The sequence below is a fragment of the Lissotriton helveticus genome, chromosome 2_1 (genome assembly GCF_964261635.1).
Source record: "Lissotriton helveticus chromosome 2_1, aLisHel1.1, whole genome shotgun sequence".
Taxonomy (NCBI): Eukaryota; Metazoa; Chordata; class Amphibia; order Caudata; family Salamandridae; genus Lissotriton; species Lissotriton helveticus.
The window spans coordinates 1,254,889,643-1,254,908,206 of NC_136059.1; the positions used below are offsets into that span (position 1 = coordinate 1,254,889,643).

The 18,564-nt window shown below is 47.0% G+C and overlaps 1 protein-coding gene across 1 annotated transcript in view; it reads left to right on the top strand.

Moving 5' to 3' along the window:
* LOC144818612 (alcohol dehydrogenase class-3) overlaps window positions 1–18,564 on the top strand; it is a 127,279-nt gene that overhangs the window by 89,234 nt on the left and 19,481 nt on the right. The window contains exons 6-8 of the mRNA XM_078676208.1: window positions 4,157–4,417; window positions 5,821–5,956; window positions 6,802–6,940. Of these exons, the coding sequence (XP_078532334.1) occupies window positions 4,157–4,417; window positions 5,821–5,956; window positions 6,802–6,940 (536 nt within the window). The remainder of the gene's footprint in view (window positions 1–4,156; window positions 4,418–5,820; window positions 5,957–6,801; window positions 6,941–18,564) is intronic.

The following is an 18,564-nucleotide window of genomic DNA, read 5'->3' on the forward strand; positions in this document are numbered from 1 at the left end:
TGGGATTAATCTCGTTACTACTGCTGCGACACTGGTGAAGTGGAATACGAAGGGAAGAGTGGAGTTATTAGACAGATACCCACAAACGTTGATACTGCCTGTATGCACAGGTCACGATAATTTCGGCATAATTGTGGTCACGGTCTATCTGTCTAAACTGTGTGTTTTTCTTTTTTATTACAATGAAAATACCAGTTCTTAAAAAAAATCTATTAAAGATCCCATAGGTGAAATATCCCAGAACAGCAAAGCAAGAACCTCTGCCACTTGAAGGCATACACTGTTCTTGTTGAAAGGGTTACTGCCTAGAAAGAGCTTCTTCGTAATCCTATCGCGGAGCAATAGTATTGATCCATTGAAATGAATGCTGTGTGCACAGTTGATGGGACTACCACAGCTGGTTTCAATTTTTCCTGTTACTTCCACTAGCGCGGGTGGGCAAGGCCCAAACTGGTCAAAAGGTGTTACAAACCCAACATCCTTAGCATGGATGAACTGTTGTGTAGGCAGAGCTGCCAAGCAGCAGGACTGATTTGAACAGTTATTTATTCAGACGGCCTCAATGGGAATTCCATACACCCTTCCAGGCAGACTGCATGCCGTTTGGCAAAAGGCATGGTTAATGAAGGGTGCCATGTCCACAAAAGCCAAATGGAGATGAACCTTCATCTTGCCCTACAGTCTGAATTTCTTCAGGGAGGACACCATCCACATGCATGTGTACATTTAGCCATTTGAAAGGCAGAGCAAACTCTGGGCTATGCTCACTACATTCACTTGAAAGTGAAGGACTTTAGTTGGAGGGGGGAGAGAGAGTGAATGAAATTTACCCTGGAAGAACCTGTAGACTCCGCTGCCATCTATAAACCAAAAAGGGTCATGTGCCCCGTCCCAGAATCTCAGCTGCTACAAGCAGTCATTGTTCCCTTGGCCTTATGAAGTTACTATCTAGTATTCATGTGTGTTCACTTTAGGGGCATCCCATGTCCAGCACATCCTTGTTCTTTGCTGAGGGATTAACTTGAAACCAAATTGAGTGCCTGCAGTGAGCTGCTAAATGTTGGTACCATTCATTGGCAAGAAATACCATAGATTGTCAAAGTTGAACAAAAGTGAAGGAGAGCACAGCTGCAAGCATGGTATGAAGGTCACAATCTCTGTACAGGAGTTTTAAATCTCTGAACGACAGCAGGTTTCTCAGCTAACAATATGAATGGAAATTCAACCTGGAAGTCCTAGGCACTGTTGAAGGAGTCTAGATATAGATGCCTTTGTAAAGTGTCTAACTTAAAGGTAATAAAAATGTGCATCTAGAGCAGGCACAAGTCCAGGATCCATGGGAGACTTGCTTATGCTAATGAAATGTAAAAAGTTGCTCATCTCTCCAAATCTCTCACCAGGTTTTCCACAAGAAATGCAGCACCAGCCAACTTTGGGTTCTTAGTCATCTAGTCAATAGTGGGAGTGCATAAAAATGTTTTAATCCACTTTGTTGGAGGAACAGGGACTAGGGTCACAGTAGTACACACGCTCGACTGATGGGAGTTCTTGCATCTCCATGTCTACCTTTACGCAGGGCTTTCGTCAATCGAGCCTCTTCTTCCTAGGCGGTCTGCTCCTCTTGGGTGTGTTCTTAGCCGAAAATGCTGGGAGTGCTGTCTGTGGTCTTGCGAGATATTTGCAGCCGACGAGCCCTTCAATCCCGAAGGGCTTTCCTAGACCTAAACGATTTACACTCGTCACTGTCTGCTTCCTTATGGTCCAGTGAAAGGTACAGTTTGCACTCTAGGGGTTGGTCGGTGTGCAGGAATTTTGCATGGCAACAGAGACAGAATCTAAAAAGCATGCCTACCATCTCACCAACACATTTTCGGATGGAGCTGGTATGATGCTGAAGGTAGGCCTGAACCGACGGTGCCCTGGAGGGCGATCGATCGAACATATTTGAACCGTCGAAAGAATGCAGTGATAGCACGAACGTGATAGCACAAACGTTAAACATTACTGTCGAAGACAGCAAGAAAATGAAAGATCTAACTGAACGAAGTTGAACCCCGGAGCAAAGACTCACACATCCAAACATGATGGCAGGCTGAAAACAATCTAACAATGGAGTCTATGTCCGTGTGCAAAAACACCGAGAGAAGGAGTCACTCAACCTCGTGACTCGAAAGTCTTCTCTGAAGACCAACTTTCACAACTCCGGACCCTGTGAATGTACAGCACTACATGCCACGAGCAGATGTTTACAAGCTAAGTAACACACAATATATATGTTTGTAATGGGCCGCCCCCCCCCCCCCCTTGGTGCACATCTATTTATTCGTCCCTGGTGGGCTGCCCAGACCCACAGAAAAGATAGAAAGAATACGGTGTGAAAGTATTTGCAATGCTATAAGTCTCGCATTTAAATGAGACTGATGACATTGCAAACAAACGCCCGCCATTGTCCCGGCTGCTTCGAAAGTGAGAGCGGGCATGGCCTGCTGAATGTAAGCAAAGCATGTTGTCGTGCCTAACCTAGGAAAAACTCAAAGAAAATCATACCAGTACCGTGTAACAACCAGGTGAAGGGGCCAGTAGCCATGAGCGGTTACAAATGAAGACCTGGCCGTACTAGGGAGGGACTAACAAGCCTATTTAGTAATCAGAAGACAGCATTTACGAAAGACAAAAACACAAGCAGTTGAAAAATATGGGCGGGGCTTCTCTCCCGTACTGTACTACAACAGATCACTAGAGCAGCGCTGGCACAGGCTCGACCTAAAAATGTGGTAGCAAATCTGACAATTATACCGTGGCTGAGCATGCATGGTTTGAAGATCTCAAAGTAGTACCTTGTCTGTTGTTGTTCTGTACCTAAAGTAGTGGCACACAGTTTGGATTGTAATATCTTTTTGGATAAAGGTGGTGGGGAGCATGGTGTTCATATAGCTCAAGAACACTTGAAAGCAAAAATGGATATGGAGTGATATATGGGGCCTTTGTATTCAAGAATAACTCTCCAGACCACCAAACTTTATGTACCCAGTTATCACAGTGAGCAGCGTCCTCCACATGGAACATGGCGACTCGGGAGAAGACTGATCGGCCCTCTTTCTCGCTACGTACAAAATCAAGACTTTCAAGGAGTTATCCGCTCCAGAGAGATCACAGAGTTTTTCTCCCGGGCGCACAGCCCTTACGACCACTTCCAGGGCGCACACCTCGCTATCGAGATTCTCCCTGGCAAGGATATCCAGGCATAAACGGTTTCTTGCATTGACGATACATACTCTTGGAGACTCCCCAATAATCCCTATTTGTATTTTGCAGCTTTCAACCTACTTGTTGACCTATTTGGTCACGGGCCCTGCCGGGTCGCAATTATCACCGGTGGAGCTACTTCATTTCTGTAACACAGTCCATTATTCAGCCCTGAGGATTCGCGGAAACATATTTCCAAAAGCGATGAAACGCGTGTCGGTTGGCTGGTTCTGAGAAAAAATGAAAGAACTAAACTGTAGTGATACCGTGCAGGAAGTTCCTGTTTGTTTCTGTTTGCTTTGTTCATTTGTATTTGTGTATCTACATGAACACGACTGTATAAGATTTTTCATCTGTGTGCATAGGGTATTCCTGTTTATACTCAAATAAAGTAGTACCGTGTCTGTTGTTGTTCTGTACCTAAAGTACTGGCACACAGTTTGGATTGTAATATCTTTTTGGATAAAGGTGGTGGGGAGCATGGTGTTCATATAGCTCAAGAACACTTGAAAGCAAAAATGGATATGGAGTTATATATGGGGCCTTTGTATTCAAGAATAATTCTCCAGATCACCAAACATTATGCACCTAGTTATCAGAGTGAGCAGCGTCCTCCACGGCCAACCAGAGCGTGGCCCAAAAGATCAAAATAAAATCTGAGCTCTGAACGACATTTCCCGCACAAAACAAATGTACATCCCATCCTCTTCCCCAAACTGCAATATTCTGCTTATGTTGGTTTGGAGGTGCCGGGGCAGGAGGTTCTGAGGCATTTAGCAAGATGCACACTTCACTAGTTGAAAGAAATCGTGCATTTTGCAAATTATGACTTCGATGTTCTTATTTGTCATCCTTGTGCTCTCACCCCGCCTCCCTTTCATATTTTTTTCCCTTTCCTTCATGCTTACAGGTAGAGGCAGGTTCAAACTGTGCTGTCTTTGGATTGGGAGGAGTCGGCCTTGCAGTGATCATGGGCTGTAAAGTAGCCGGTGCTGCTCGAATCATCGGTATTGACCTTAATAAAGACAAATTTGAAAAAGCAAAAGAATTTGGAGCCACTGAGTGCATCAACCCTAAAGAACATGACAAGCCCATCCAGGAGGTGCTCATCGATTCAACAGATGGGGGAGTGGACTATTCCTTTGAGTGCATCGGTAACGTTGGTGTCATGGTATGTATTATCGCGTTTCCGCTTTTTTTTTTCTTCCCTTGCCTCGTACTGCAAAGGCTGCTGCAGTACACTTCAGGATCTTGTTAAAGCGGATATGCATCACTTGACATTTTTGCTTTTTGATAACAGTTTGTCATGCCGTGGTATGTTATGTGTCAAAGTGAACAACTTTTTTCCTGTTATTTTTTTCTATATTTGAATTCTTAGCCCTACCCTTCTCTCTCCCCCCCCCCCTTCCTGTACCCTCCCCCATCAATCTGAAGAAAAATAGATTACCTGTCCATACACTTGCATAGCTTTCTTCCGTTACCCCCCCTAAGACACTGACATCACTTCATCATTCTGAAATAGCCTGAAATGATACAGCTATTTTGTGTGCCCGGCTGGTCAATAGGAGACCTAGAGCAATGCAGTCAGTCCTGTGTTGGAAATCCCTCTTCCTTGTTCATTACATATATCCTTACCAACACCATCCCTCCTGCTATAGCCAATGCCTCACTCATCCTTTGCATCTGCCTTCTATTTTTTCTGTCTGCCCTGTTATTTCCAGCGGTAGTCCATATTGAGCAGCAAGGGTGACCGCATGACTTTTTTATGCAGTTGCAGTTTTTTTTAGATACTCTGTTAAGTGGGGAAAAAACATTAATTCCGTCTCTACTGTATAATCTTAATCGGATCCCCATGTACGCTGAAAAGGCTACTGAAAGGCAAACTCCGGAAGAGCTAAAAAATACATTTGAATGGCTTTTGTTATTGTAATCTAATTTTCTGTGATCAACTTGGTTTGCTAATTTAGCCAGGTCTTTTTTCACCATTTTACATTCTCCTATATATATATTTTTTTACACTTCCAGATTCAAGCAAAAAATGTTAGGCATTTTGTTTTGTTTTTTGATACTTTGATTTTACCCGATTTTGAGACTCGTCTCAGTCTTGGAATAAGTATGCCTTGTATGTGGTTCTCATAATGCACAGGTTAGCCCCTTTGGAATTGAGCTTCTCAAAGAAACAGCCTTAACTTCTCAAGTAATATTGTGTATTTTTGTTTTTTGTTTTGTTACAAAGAGATAAGGTGCACAAACTGCTTGCTGTCTCGCCTCCTCGTTACCTCCTCTACCTTCATGTAGAACATCTTTTCCTTTCCCACCAGCAAGCTTCTCAGTCCCCTCTTTTTCCATCCAAGATTTCAGCTGTCTCCCCTCATTTTTGCACCAAGCCCATCCCTCCTAAACTATGACCCTTGAGCCGCCCCCATGCAGGATTTCGCCTTATGAAATGCATCTCTGCCTTGCTGACACTTTACAAAGTAACATAGTGTAAATAAACAAACTGCAAAAAATGTGTGCATACTGCAGCATACACTTAAGCACAGTTAATGTATTTTATTTGTTTGTCTGCAAAAGCGAGCTGCTCTGGAAGCCTGCCACAAAGGATGGGGGACCAGCGTGGTGGTAGGAGTAGCTGCATCCGGGCAAGAGATTTCTACCAGGCCCTTCCAACTTGTCACTGGACGCACATGGAAAGGCACTGCCTTTGGAGGTAACTTTACTTGTTTGTGTCCTCCACTTCCCAGTATGTATGTATATTTTTGATGGCTTCATTTTATTTTTTGTAGAACTGGATCCAAATCATCCCTGAACTTAATTGGGGTTGTAAAGGTGCAGAACAGCACAGTATGTTCAGTTGTAAGATAACCTAGCATTGACGAAGCCACATGCTTCAGCTTTATTTTCAGGCGGGTACATCCTTTTGTAGGCAATTGCTGCCATCTTACGCTCTGGTGCAGGGACACATATACAGGCAAAACACAGATTGAGGTTGGATTGATTGCGATGGGAAGAAACATGTGAGGAAAAGGCAGCTTCAGTCTGTTTGTAGCAACGACCAGAGACCAGAGTATTGGCACTGCTGGACCTGTAAACTGGTGGAGCGGACTACCAATAATAACAGCAATCTTCAGCAAAGTAGGGCAGAAAACCAGTGATGGGCACGGAGAGATGAGGATAGGTGAGGATTGATGTGTGCGTATATCCTTAGACCTTAGTTGCAGACAGCCCATTGGCTCACAGTTGTCTGCCTGCTGCATCTGGTTAATAAAGAACCATTATGGCACTGTGGGTGGGCCAGGAACCAGTCTGCTCATACATCATATGGCACACTTGTGGGGGGGGGGGTGCCCAGCTGCTCCCACCCCCCCCCCCCCCACCCACCGTGAATATGATGGTTCACTGATCTTTAGCCTGTGCTCCATAAACTATTGACGTTTGTCTACCAGCGTGCATTGCTGTAGCCCCAGTTGACTTAAAACCACCAGTCTCATCACCTCCTCATGCATTCTCTTTCTTGTATTGGCTGCTTACTGTGTTTTTTCCTCTCTTCTGTAGGTTGGAAGAGTGTGGAGAGTGTCCCAAAACTCGTGAGTGAATATATGGCAAAGAAAATTAAAGTAGACGAATTTGTGACACACACCATGCCTTTCGCTCAAGTCAACGAGGCATTTGAGCTTATGCATAAGGGGGAAAGGTAAGTTCACATCATTGTGTGCACACAAGTACACAAAACATAACCGCACTGGCTGTCGATCTATTGCACTATTACCCCTTTCTTTTGATGTTAAATAACTCTCCTTTGTTATGCATGTGACCTTTCCGTGCCTAGAGTATGAATGCAACTTTGTGAGATGAGAAGCATTCGTTTGTAATGTTTTTATCACAAAGTGTCCCTTTTTTATAGTGCAAGGATCGCCAAAGATCTTAAAATACTGGTGACGATTGCTAAATGTTTCAGTATTCAAGCTTTATAATTCATCTTTCTTCAATGTGGCTTTGACCAGTTGGCAACAATGTTCTTTGCTTCTGGGTCCACGTTGCTTTTACCTTGACTTTGCCATACTAGATTGGGTTGTATCAGTAAAGTGCTCCTTTGCTCTGTAGTGTAGTTCCTATATTCCCAATAGGCTCTGCGCATTGGAATAACATAAACAGCAGTGTAGACGTAGGACTGAGGTCATCTAGGTCTCTACTGACTGTTAGACTTAATTAGTTTTGCCACCTAGCTCAGAGGTCACTAGAAACTTTCTCGAATGTTCAGGAAAGAGTTAACCTTCCTGATTTAGACAAGAAGGGATTAGTTTCTGACAACCGCATAAACATGACAACTTTGCTCCCTCAGAATAAAGAGTATATCTCTAGAGTGGTGTGAAAACAATAGACAGCTATTTCACTCAGTCAATCGTGCAAGCTTAGTTTCACCAGAGTGCAGAGAAATAGCGAGACAGGCGTTTTCAATAAAAGTTATTTATTGAGCAGTCTTCTTTCTCATGCAAGAGAAATGAGTTGCCACAATTGCAATACTTATCATGAAGTAAAGTGCGTACAGTAAAAGGAGTATTATGAAATAATACTGTAAAAGCATTGATATGGTTTCTTAGCCATATGATACTTTAAAACTGATAAAATATATACATAAAAACATTGACTAACGTACTCAACTGGTGCTTCTAAGATACGCCTACCCCGGTGTACCTGACCTAAGCCTAATACATGGGAAGGAGTAAGTAAGTTGCAGTTTAAGTTAAGTTGGTTTTTGCCAAGAATCTGAATCAAGAATTCTCTCAAGGGTTTAATCCGCTCCGTACCTTGGTTCTAGAATGAAGGAGGTCTTGTATCTCTCTCTCAGGACACTATCTCCCAGCAACCCGCAAGGGTGACTAGAAACACCGGAGCTGGAATTTCTCGGCAGGAGAAAAGGCAGCGTCTCTCTCAGTGCGTCAAATGGGAGGGTCGGCTTCCTTCGGCTCTCGCATCAGCTGGGCGTCGGGCAAGTAGATAGCCGCTCTGCTCCAAACCACCGTGTGTTTGCTTAAGGCAACGTTGGTATATTTATACCTGAAAGGTGCCGGGTTTGACGTAAGGTTGGACATAAGACGTCACTAAGAACTAACAGTTCTTTCTGGACTCCAGGAGTTCTTGTGCAGATCAAAACAAAAGCAGGGGGAATTCCCGGGCTGCTGGAGGCTTGGTTTGTTTAAAGAACGCGTTGTACTTTCTAGGAGTCTATGGGAGTAGCCTTGCCATATTTGGACTGCATTGGCTATTACTAAATATGGATATGATTCTTATGCCTTTATAAGGATATTATTTGTTATAACCATATAAGGGCATAAATCGGGAATATCGAATTAGGGTCCTAGATAGAATCACAACAGCTCTACCAGCTTCTTCCCCATTCAGACCTATCACACCCACTCCTCCTGCCCACAGGTGCTGGCTTTCACCATTTTGCCTTCACTCCCTTCTTGCTTAGGTCATTGTCTTCACCTTCCTCAAACATTTTTGTTTTTTAACAAATTGTCTTTTTCAGAAATACGCAGCCTTCCCGGCAATAACACTCGTAACTATAAATGTATGCATAAGAATCAAAAACATATGCCTCTGCAATGCACTCTAGCCGTGCACCTCTCCCCTTAGTTACAATACATGATATATAAAAGCCTGAAAACCAATTTACCCCCCTACTTCCCTCTTTTTCTCATAAAATGTTACCACAATTTGTTGTCTGCAGTGTATTTTTCGTTACATCTATGGTGCTCTAGCATAGTTTGAAACCAACTAGTGTAATGTTTCTCTTACTTACGCCGTGGAATAGTTAAAAGCAATTAAAATTCAACCTGGCATGTGAAATAGTGTGGGAAAATAATGCATGAATTATCCCGAAGCACTTCACGTAAGGAGTAATAGTGATGTGTTTGGGGGAAATAAAAACCTTCTGCACTTAGTTTGCACCAAAATCATTGGATCTTTCAAATCGAAGTTCAATGTATGAGCCACCTACTGAGTGCTGGCTGTAATTTTCTGAGTAAGGCACTGGCAGGTGAGCTCTGAAGAAATTTTGCAACTTTCTCCTCACCCCGGTCAATTTCTTCACCATCCCTCCTCTTCCATGACAGATGGGGATATTGACAGTTGATGCAGCTCCCTCCTACATCCTGCAGTGACCTGGAGAAGATTATCACCCATCCGCTAGCTGGAAGTCCTGTCCCAGCCCTCTGACTGTGCATGAGTAACTCACTAGCCACATCAAGGCAGTGCTACCCTGGATTGTGACTGGGGCTCTTCTGACTGCTATGTTCGAGGCATGTGGGCTGCTGAATTCATATCTATAGCATAGATCGCCGCCTAGTGTTGGGTCCGGATGATTGAACATTGTTGTCCTGGAAGAGTCTTCGAAGTATCACGAGATAGGTGGCTCCTCCCCTGGACTACAGTGCGCATGGGCATCGACTCCATCCCCAGATAGTTTTTTTCCGCCATTGGGTTCGGATGTACTTTCGTTCTCTCAGTTCGGAATCGACATAATTCTCGAGGCCAAAAGGCCTTTTTCTCTCTTTATCGTCGGTATTGTTTGCGTTCGGTGCCCGGTTCTGTTCGGACTTCCGAGTTCAACATCCAGGGAGTCGCGTGACTCTTTGGAGCTCGAGGTCCAGTCGACGCAGCAAGACCCTCGACGACGCGACATGGAACGGAGCCCGTTCAAGAAGTGTCCCGTGTGCGGATCGAAGTACCCACACATCGACGTCCACCCGGTGTGCAACAAGTTCCTGTCGCCAGACCACGATGAAGCCAACTGTATGGCTTGTTCCAGGTTTCGTTTGAAGAAAACGATTCGGCTTTGGCGCGTGGCGCGCATGGAGGCCCGGGAGTCGGCCCCAGCACCAGTGGACATCTTCGACAGCGAGGAAGCAGACAAACACGACGTTCAGCTGCAGATTTCACCTCCAGCAGAAGAAGTAGACCACAACTATCAAGTGGATGTCGAAGGTCTACCCGTAGATGAAGTCGTCGATGAGGTAGGAGATGACGATGAGGCCTATGGGGCCATGGAAGATTGCTCAGAGGACGAGCTATGCCCCGTTCGAACACTTACAAAGGCTCAGGTCGAGGGATCGCCTATCGGCCTTACCCAAGACCTTCTACCAAAATCCACGGCCCCGCCTCCCGGCCCGGCTACGGACACTTCGACAGAGCCGCCATTGAAGAAATCGAAACCGAAAGTGAAACCTTCGGTGTCCGCACAACCTAAAGTGGTTCAGGCACAATCTAAACCGAAACCTTCTGATCCACCGTCGACACCCTCGTCCTCCGAGGTGTCGGGACAGCCCAAGCCAAAGAAGCCTGTCGACCCGGCAAAGTCGGTGAAATCCGTCCAGCCGAAGCAGACTAAAGGCATCGAGCTGAAGCCCAAAAAAAGCCGTCCAGACCCCGTCAAGCAAGGGCGTCGAGCCGAAGTCCGGATCGGGCGTCGAGCCGGGGCCGAGCAAGGGCGCGGCACCAAAGGCCGCAAAGGGCGTCGAGCCAAAGACCGGCAAAGACATCAAGCCGAAGGTTGGTGCCCCTAAAGCGGTCGCCCAGGACACCAACACGGGCAAGCCTCGGACCGACCAGCCAAAGTCATCGACGATCGAGTCTTCCCACGTTGCTGGACCGAGGTCGTCTGTCGTGTCGGCGAAACCGTCCGCTTCGTTCACGAAGCAGGTCTCGGACTCCCTCAAGCGTATCCGGGACAAGGCCTCGGCGGACGACCCCAAAACTCCTTCCGAAGCAGTCGGTCCCCACCTCCAAGTCATCGACGCCACTCCTCTTCACGTTGCCGCCGAAGGTGGCACCGAAGGCCTTCGCACCACGGGCGGCGCCCGAAGCGAAAACGCACAGTGCCGTGGGGTCGACGCCTACTCTCCCGGCTGGGGGCTTGCCGCATCGACCACCATTGCTAGAGGAACAGTCGGAACGTTTCATCGATGCCGACACTGGGAAGCTTACGCTTTACAAGCGAAAAATTACGGCAACGACGCCTTTGGAGTCGTATACCATTCCTTTGAAGCGCAAACAGCCTGCTTCTGATGCACCGGTCTTGGTCGAACCATTGCCTCCTCGGATTCAAAGAATTGCCACGCCCTCGCCAACTTATTCCGATGCCGAGGATGCTGGGGTTCAAGATGAGGAATACAGCTTCCCGGCCCACACTGATCCTGATGCACAACAGGACGCATGGGTGGACACAGGTGACCAGGGGGATCAGCAACCCACCCTCGACCCTCAGATATACAATATCAAAACGTCTCCCACTGAGGATTCTGCGGCATTCAATGCCTTGATTGAAAGGGTGGCTAAGAACCACGACGTTGCACTCCATGCTGACCCTGTGGAGGTGGACTTCCTCTTTGACACTTTTTCAGCAGCTGAAAAGACTGTGAAAACCCTCCCAATGCTGAAAGGGGTCCTCAAACATGCTGCGGACATTTTCAAAGAGCCCACACGGGCAAGGGTGGTCAACCCTAGAATTGAAAAGAAATACCGACCGGCACCTGGCGATCCCACTTACATCAAGGGCCAGTTGCCATTGGACTCTGGTCGTTTCTAATGCCCGCAAGAGGGCGAATTCGCAAACCACTGGTGAAGCTCCTCCCCCGGACAAAGAGTCCAAAGTGCTAGAAGCATCGGGCAAAAGAGTAGCAGCTCAGGCGGCCAATATATGGCGTATCTCTAACACGCAGGCGCTCTTGGCACGCTACGACAGGGCACACTACGACACACTAGAGACCCTGTTGCATCATCTCCCAGACCAATATAAGGAGGCTGCGGAGATGCTTATCCAGGAAGGGAAGCTCATCTCCAACGCGTCAATAAAGTGTGCACTGGACGTTGCCGATACTGCAGCCAGGGCAATTAACACCAGTGTGATGTTAAGACGACAGGCATGGCTCAGAATCTCTGGATTTAAGCCTGAGATCCAAACTACCATCCTCAACCAGCCAGTTAACCCTGGCAGATTATTTGGTCCTGAGGTGGATACCACCTTGGAAAAAATAAAAAAGGATACCGAGACTGCCAAGTCCATGGGAGCTCTCCAATCCCAACAGTTTCGGGGGAGCACTTTTCGTCGCTCAGGCAATAGGGGTGTTTCCAGAGGCCAGATGTCCCAGCAAACACAATTCAATAAAGGTGGGGCGCAATCCTCTTACCCCAAACAAAATAGAGGAGGTTATCGGGGCAACAACGCCAAGGGCAGAGGCAAGGGCAGCAACAACTCCCGTTCCTCCAACAAACAGTGACGCCCTGTCACTGCCCCCGACCATTCCACACCTGTCGGCGGGAGACTCCAGCGGTTCCTGCCAGTCTGGAAAACCATCACCACAGACAGGTGGTTCAGGAAACTTATCCAGTACGGCTATTGTTTGGAGCTTACATCCACTCCACCCAACATACCACCAAAACACCGTCCTATGTCCACAGAGCATTTGCACTTATTGCAGCAGGAAGTTCTCGTCATGCTGCAAAAGGGCGCTATAGAGCTCGTGCCAGTGGAGGAGGAAGGCACAGGGGTGTACTCCCTGTACTTCTTAATCCCAAAGAAGGACGGGTCCCTCAGGCCTATTTTAGACCTCAGGCCCCTAAACCAGTACATTCTCTCAGAACACTTCCACATGCTACCGCTGCAACAGGTTCTTCCGCTCCTCAATCAGGGAGACTTCCTCGCAACCTTGGACCTCAAAGATGCTTACTTCCACATTCCACTCCATCCATCACACAAAAAATACCTCAGATTCACCATTCAAAATCGGCATTATCAATTCAAGGTCCTTCCTTTCGGAGTGACCACGGCCCACAGAGTGTTCACCAAATGTCTAGCGACAGTGGCGGCGCACCTCAGGAGACAACACATCCATGTCTACCCTTATCTGGACGACTGGCTGGTTCAGGCACAGTCGGCCCAGCAGTGCGCCGCCGACATGTCCCACACCATTCACCTTCACAGTCTGGGGTTCTCCCTGAACTATCCAAAGTCGCACCTTCAGCCAGCCCATGTGCGGCAATATCTAGGTGCAACGATCAATACTCTGGCAGCCACGGCTCAGCCAACTTCAGCGTGGATCAACAACATCCAGTCGCTAATCCAACAGTTCCAACCGCAACACTCGCTTCCTGCGAGAGTGTTCATGCAGTTGATAGGCATGATGGCCTCCTGCATTTTCATAGTCCCGCACGCAAGGTTTCATATGCGTCCGCTCCAGGAATGCTTAGCGCATCAGTGGACTCAGGCTCAGGGACAGTTGAAAGACCTAGTGTTGGTCACCGGTCGGGCATACAACTCTCTGCATTGGTGGAATCCACGCAACCTTTGCAAGGGCCGACCGTTCCAAGAGCCTGTCCCACAGATCATCCTGCCGGCGGACACGTCTCTCCAGGGATGGGGAGCTCATGTACTCCACTACACGGTGCAGGGACTATGGACAATACAACAAAAGAAGATGCACATCAACTACCTAGAACTGATGGCAATCTTCATGGCACTAAAATCATTCAAAGTACATCTGTGCAACAAGGTCGTGTTGATCCGAACGGACAACATGACAGCCATGTACTACATCCAGAAGCAGGGAGGTACACTCTCTCCACAGTTGTCTCATCTGGCTCAGAGCATGTGGAAGTGGGCCATTCAAAGGAACATCTTCCTCATGGCGGAACACCTCCCAGGCACGGACAATCAGATGGCGGACCTGCTCAGCAGGTACAGCCACCAGATGCACGAGTGGGAGATGCATCCATCAGTACTCCGCCCGTACTTCCAGAAGTGGGGTCATCCACAGATAGACCTGTTCGCCACAAGGGAAAACGCAAAATGCCAAAGCTTTGCCGCCAGGTTCCCTCACCCACAGTCGCAAGGCAATGCGATATGGATGAACTGGTCAGGCAGATTTGCGTACGCTTTTCCCCCAGCACCTCTCATACCGCTGGTGGCAAGAAAGCTAAAGCAACACTCGATGACTCTCATCCTGGTTGCTCCAACGTGGGCACGCCAGCCATGGTACACCACGTTTCTGGAACTCTCCGTGGTACCGCATCAAAGGCTACACCTCACGCCCCAGCTTTTGACGCAGAGCCATGGCGACATTCAGCATCCAGATCCGCAACAGCTCAACCTGGCGATCTGGCTCCTGAAGTCTTCGAGTTTGGCTACCTTAACTTGCCTCCTGAATGCATGGATATCATACGGGAGGCAAGAAAGCCCACCACCAGAGCCTGCTATGCTGCAAAATGGAAGCGGTTTGTCATTTACTGTGCTACACACATCAACCCGCTAGACGCATCCACTCCCAACATCATCTGCTATTTGTTACATCTTTACAAATGCAATCTAGCATACGCTTCCATCAGGATACACTTATCCGCCATAGCGGCTTATCTCCAGAACAGGCAGCATCTCTCCGTCTTCAGAGTGCCTGCCATTAAAGCCTTCCTAGAAGGCCTGAAGCGGGTCATCCCTCCCAGGACCCCGCCGGCTCCTGTATGGAACCTCAATGTGGTCCTCACCAGTTTGATGGGCCCACCCTTTGAGCCTCTACATTCATGTGAGATTCAGTTCTTAACATGGAAAGTGGCTTTTCTCATTGCCATTACGTCTCTGCGAGGTGTTAGTGAGCTACAGGCGCTCACTGTACAGGAGCCATTCATTCAAATTCACTCCCAACAGGGTGGTGCTGCGCACTAACCCTAAATTTCTTCCTAAAGTGGTTTCGCAGTTCCATGTCAATCAGACCATTGAACTTCCCGCATTCTTTCAAAAGCCAGAAACAGTTGCCGAAAGAAGGCTCCACACTCTTGATGTCAAACGAGCCTTGATGTACTACATCGATAGGACCAAAGACTTTAGGAAAACACAACAACTCTTTGTTGCCTTCTCAGCCCAGCACAAAGGCAACCCCATTTCCAAAGCAGGTATAGCCAGGTGGATCGTTTAGTGCATTCAGATTTGCTATCACAAGGCTAAGCGCACTTTAACGGTCCCTCCAAGAGCCCACTCCACCCGAAAGTTGGGGGCCTCAATGGCTTTCCTTGGTAATATCCCTTTGGAAGATATTTGTAGAGTAGCCACATGGTCTACACCACACACATTTACTAAACGCTACTGTGTAGATGTGCACTCCAAGCAGCTGTAGGGCAGGCTGTTCTTAAAACGCTTTTTCAGACTTCTGCAGCTGGCACAGGCGGCCGCCGTTAATAGAGGGACTGCTATGTATTCTATGCTATAGATATGAATTCAGCAGCCCACATGCCTCGAACTGAATATGCTACTTACCAGTATGCATCTGTTCTTGGCATGTAGGGCTGCTGACATTCATATCGCCCGCCCTCCTCCTCGGCGCCTGTAGCGGCTGCAGACTTTTTAACACTTACTCTTAGCATGGCCAACGCTTACACTATTACACTCCATCTTTGCCACAATGGCTAAAAACAATCTGGGGATGGAGTCGATGCCCATGCGCACTGTAGTCCAGGGGAAGAGCCACCTATCTCGTGATACTTCGAAGACTCTTCCAGGACAACAATGTGCAATCATCCAGACCCAACACTAGGCGGCGATCTATGCTATAGATATGAATGTCAGCAGCCCTACATGCCAAGAACAGATGCATACTGGTAAGTAGCATATTCATTTTTAAGGTTGATGGCTCCCAATGTCAGCCTGCTGGAAGCAGCAGGACAAAGACACTCACTCGGATCACAGAAGTAGCAAGTGAAAAGTTGTCAGACATGCGTCTTGGACTGGCAGCTGTTGCACAAGTTGGCAAGCTCAGAATCCAGACTCTTGGCCAAGCACATGCCAACGAGCATGAGGCTGGTGGCTCACCCCCCTGAACCCCAGCTGCTGTGCTGCTCCGCCTCAACAATCCCAGCTGCAGTGCTAGCCGGCACACCTCTTCCGTTTTTCCATTTAATTTTGGGTTTTTCATCATAATCCCAAAACATAGTTAATTCATATTGTGCCAGCAACGATCTGGTAACCATCTTTCAAAGACCATTGTAACTTTTTTTTTAGTTCAATTTGATTAAAAAGCACAAGGCAATGCTCCACAGGAGAATAGAGGTGTTGTGCAAGCCCATCCCTCTGTTAGATTTCAAAATGGTTTTTATTAGGTTTTTCGATTAATAAATGTTGTATTACACAGTAATTCAGTTCAATGGACATGACTTCACAATTTACAAATGCTATGGAATTAAACAAGAGTAAAGTGGGTTATATTCTAATGACCCTCTTTTATCCTAAAGCTTTTAGTCTCCTATTTTACTGAGCCTGGTTCACATTAAATCAGTTTTCTAAACTGGATTAGAAACTACTAACTTATCGAATTTCAACTTGGAGGGGGGAAAACCAAGGCGTGCACAAGCATTTCACATGGATAGGCAGTTGAGCAGATGGGAGGGGTATCCTGGGGAGGGGGGGTAACCACCCACTAAAAAGAGTACTTTAGGATACCTTATAGGCAGGGGGCTTCTCAGCTGTAAGTACTTTGAATTCTATTTGTATGGTGTCCCAAGCTGTTGCAATGGGGCGTTTCCTGATTCTATGGGCTTCTTCACAGTATAATGCAGAACTGGCCGCATCACCCCAACGTTGCAAATCCCTACACCACTGGGCGAATGACTGGGTCTGCTGCACCCGCCAATGCATGGTCAGGAGGCGCTTTCCTAAAAGAAGGGCTAAATTAGCAAAGCACACCTTCACCCTACGACTCTTCCTCCTGGGAAATATGCCCAATGCTGTTGCTTCCCATGAATTGAGTGTTTTGAACTCTGACAATGGCCAATACGTTGTTTATAGAATGCCAGAATCCGGCTATATTTGTGCATGACCAAAGCATGTGTTTAAAGTCTGCTAAATGTGCTCGACATCTGGGACAGCTAAGACTGGCTATTGGAAACATACAGTTCAATCTGGGATGGTGTGAGGTAAGCCCCATGGAGTAACATAAATTGAATATTTTCAAATCCTGCGTTTCTGGAGATTATTTGAGGAGATTCAAGTGCCCGTATCCATTCTGCATTGTGAAAGGGAAGACCCAGATCATCCTCCTGTTCCTGCCACAGTTCAGTTAGTGAGATCACCAATACGTTCCCTAATCACTCTATAAAACCATGTGATAAGGTGTCATCTTTTTTTCCATGGAGTGCAGTGTAAGCGTTATTGCATGGGTGGGTGGCTCTACGTCAACCACACCCCACAGCAAACTAAGGATTTCCAATAACTAACTGTGTGAAAGAAACTGATTTGGTGGACTGTTGTAATCCTGACACAGCTACTCAAAACTTAGTAAATTGGCGTCCTGGAACAAATTCCCTACCATGTCAATGAGGTGCTCATGCCAGGTTGCTAACAGGTCAGGAGTAAAGTATCGCAAGGTACCAGGTAGACCCTGAAGTGACATGGCCAAGGAATAGGAAAGTGTACAACTTGTGGGCTGAAGGACTCTTGTGAAGCGCCTCCAATCTATCCACACATGATGCGTCCTCGAGCGCTGTAACTTAACCGTGGGATGAACAAACTGTTGGTTTACAGGCAGTGGCATGGGAACCATCTCCTGTACCAGTTTCATAAAGATTGCTTCCCAATAGCCATCTTGCCATCCATTGAAGCTGTGCAGCTAGATAATAAGATCAAAAGTCATCACCCCTAGCCCGCCGCTCCCAACAGATAACTGTAGCTTGTTTAAGGCCACCCTACGTCTTCCGTTATCCAAAAGCAGATACCCTAGTCTAAATCAACAAAGAATTGCCTTTTGGGAACTAACAGGACATTTAGAAAGTAATACAGTAGCCAGGGAAGAACAACCATCTTTGAGAGCAACTCCACCAGCTGGAGCTAGTAGTAACCACTGCCAAAACCGCATTTGCGACTTGAATGCCATTAACACCTGTTGCAGATTGCCTTCAAATAGCTCTTGCTGAGAGTAATAGGACTAACTCCAAGATACAGAACCGCTGCTGACGCCCATGCCAATGGCTCTCCAGCCAGAAGTATTATATGCGGGGTGTCATGCCAATTAAGCTGTGAAACATGATTTCCCCCATTTCACCCACTACCCGCTCAGTCATGGAAAGTGCCGAAATGGGACCTACGTCCCTAAGATATAGCAGCACATGTATAGGGACACTACTTGCACCACATCACCAACTGGATGCCAACGTGTCGCCCTTCCAATCGTAGTCACTGCACCGAGGGTCATACTTGATCCGGTAAATGCTATGTCACCCTGTGGGGGACCACACAGTGCCAGGTTAACGTCTTTTGTTGAGTGCGACTACAACACA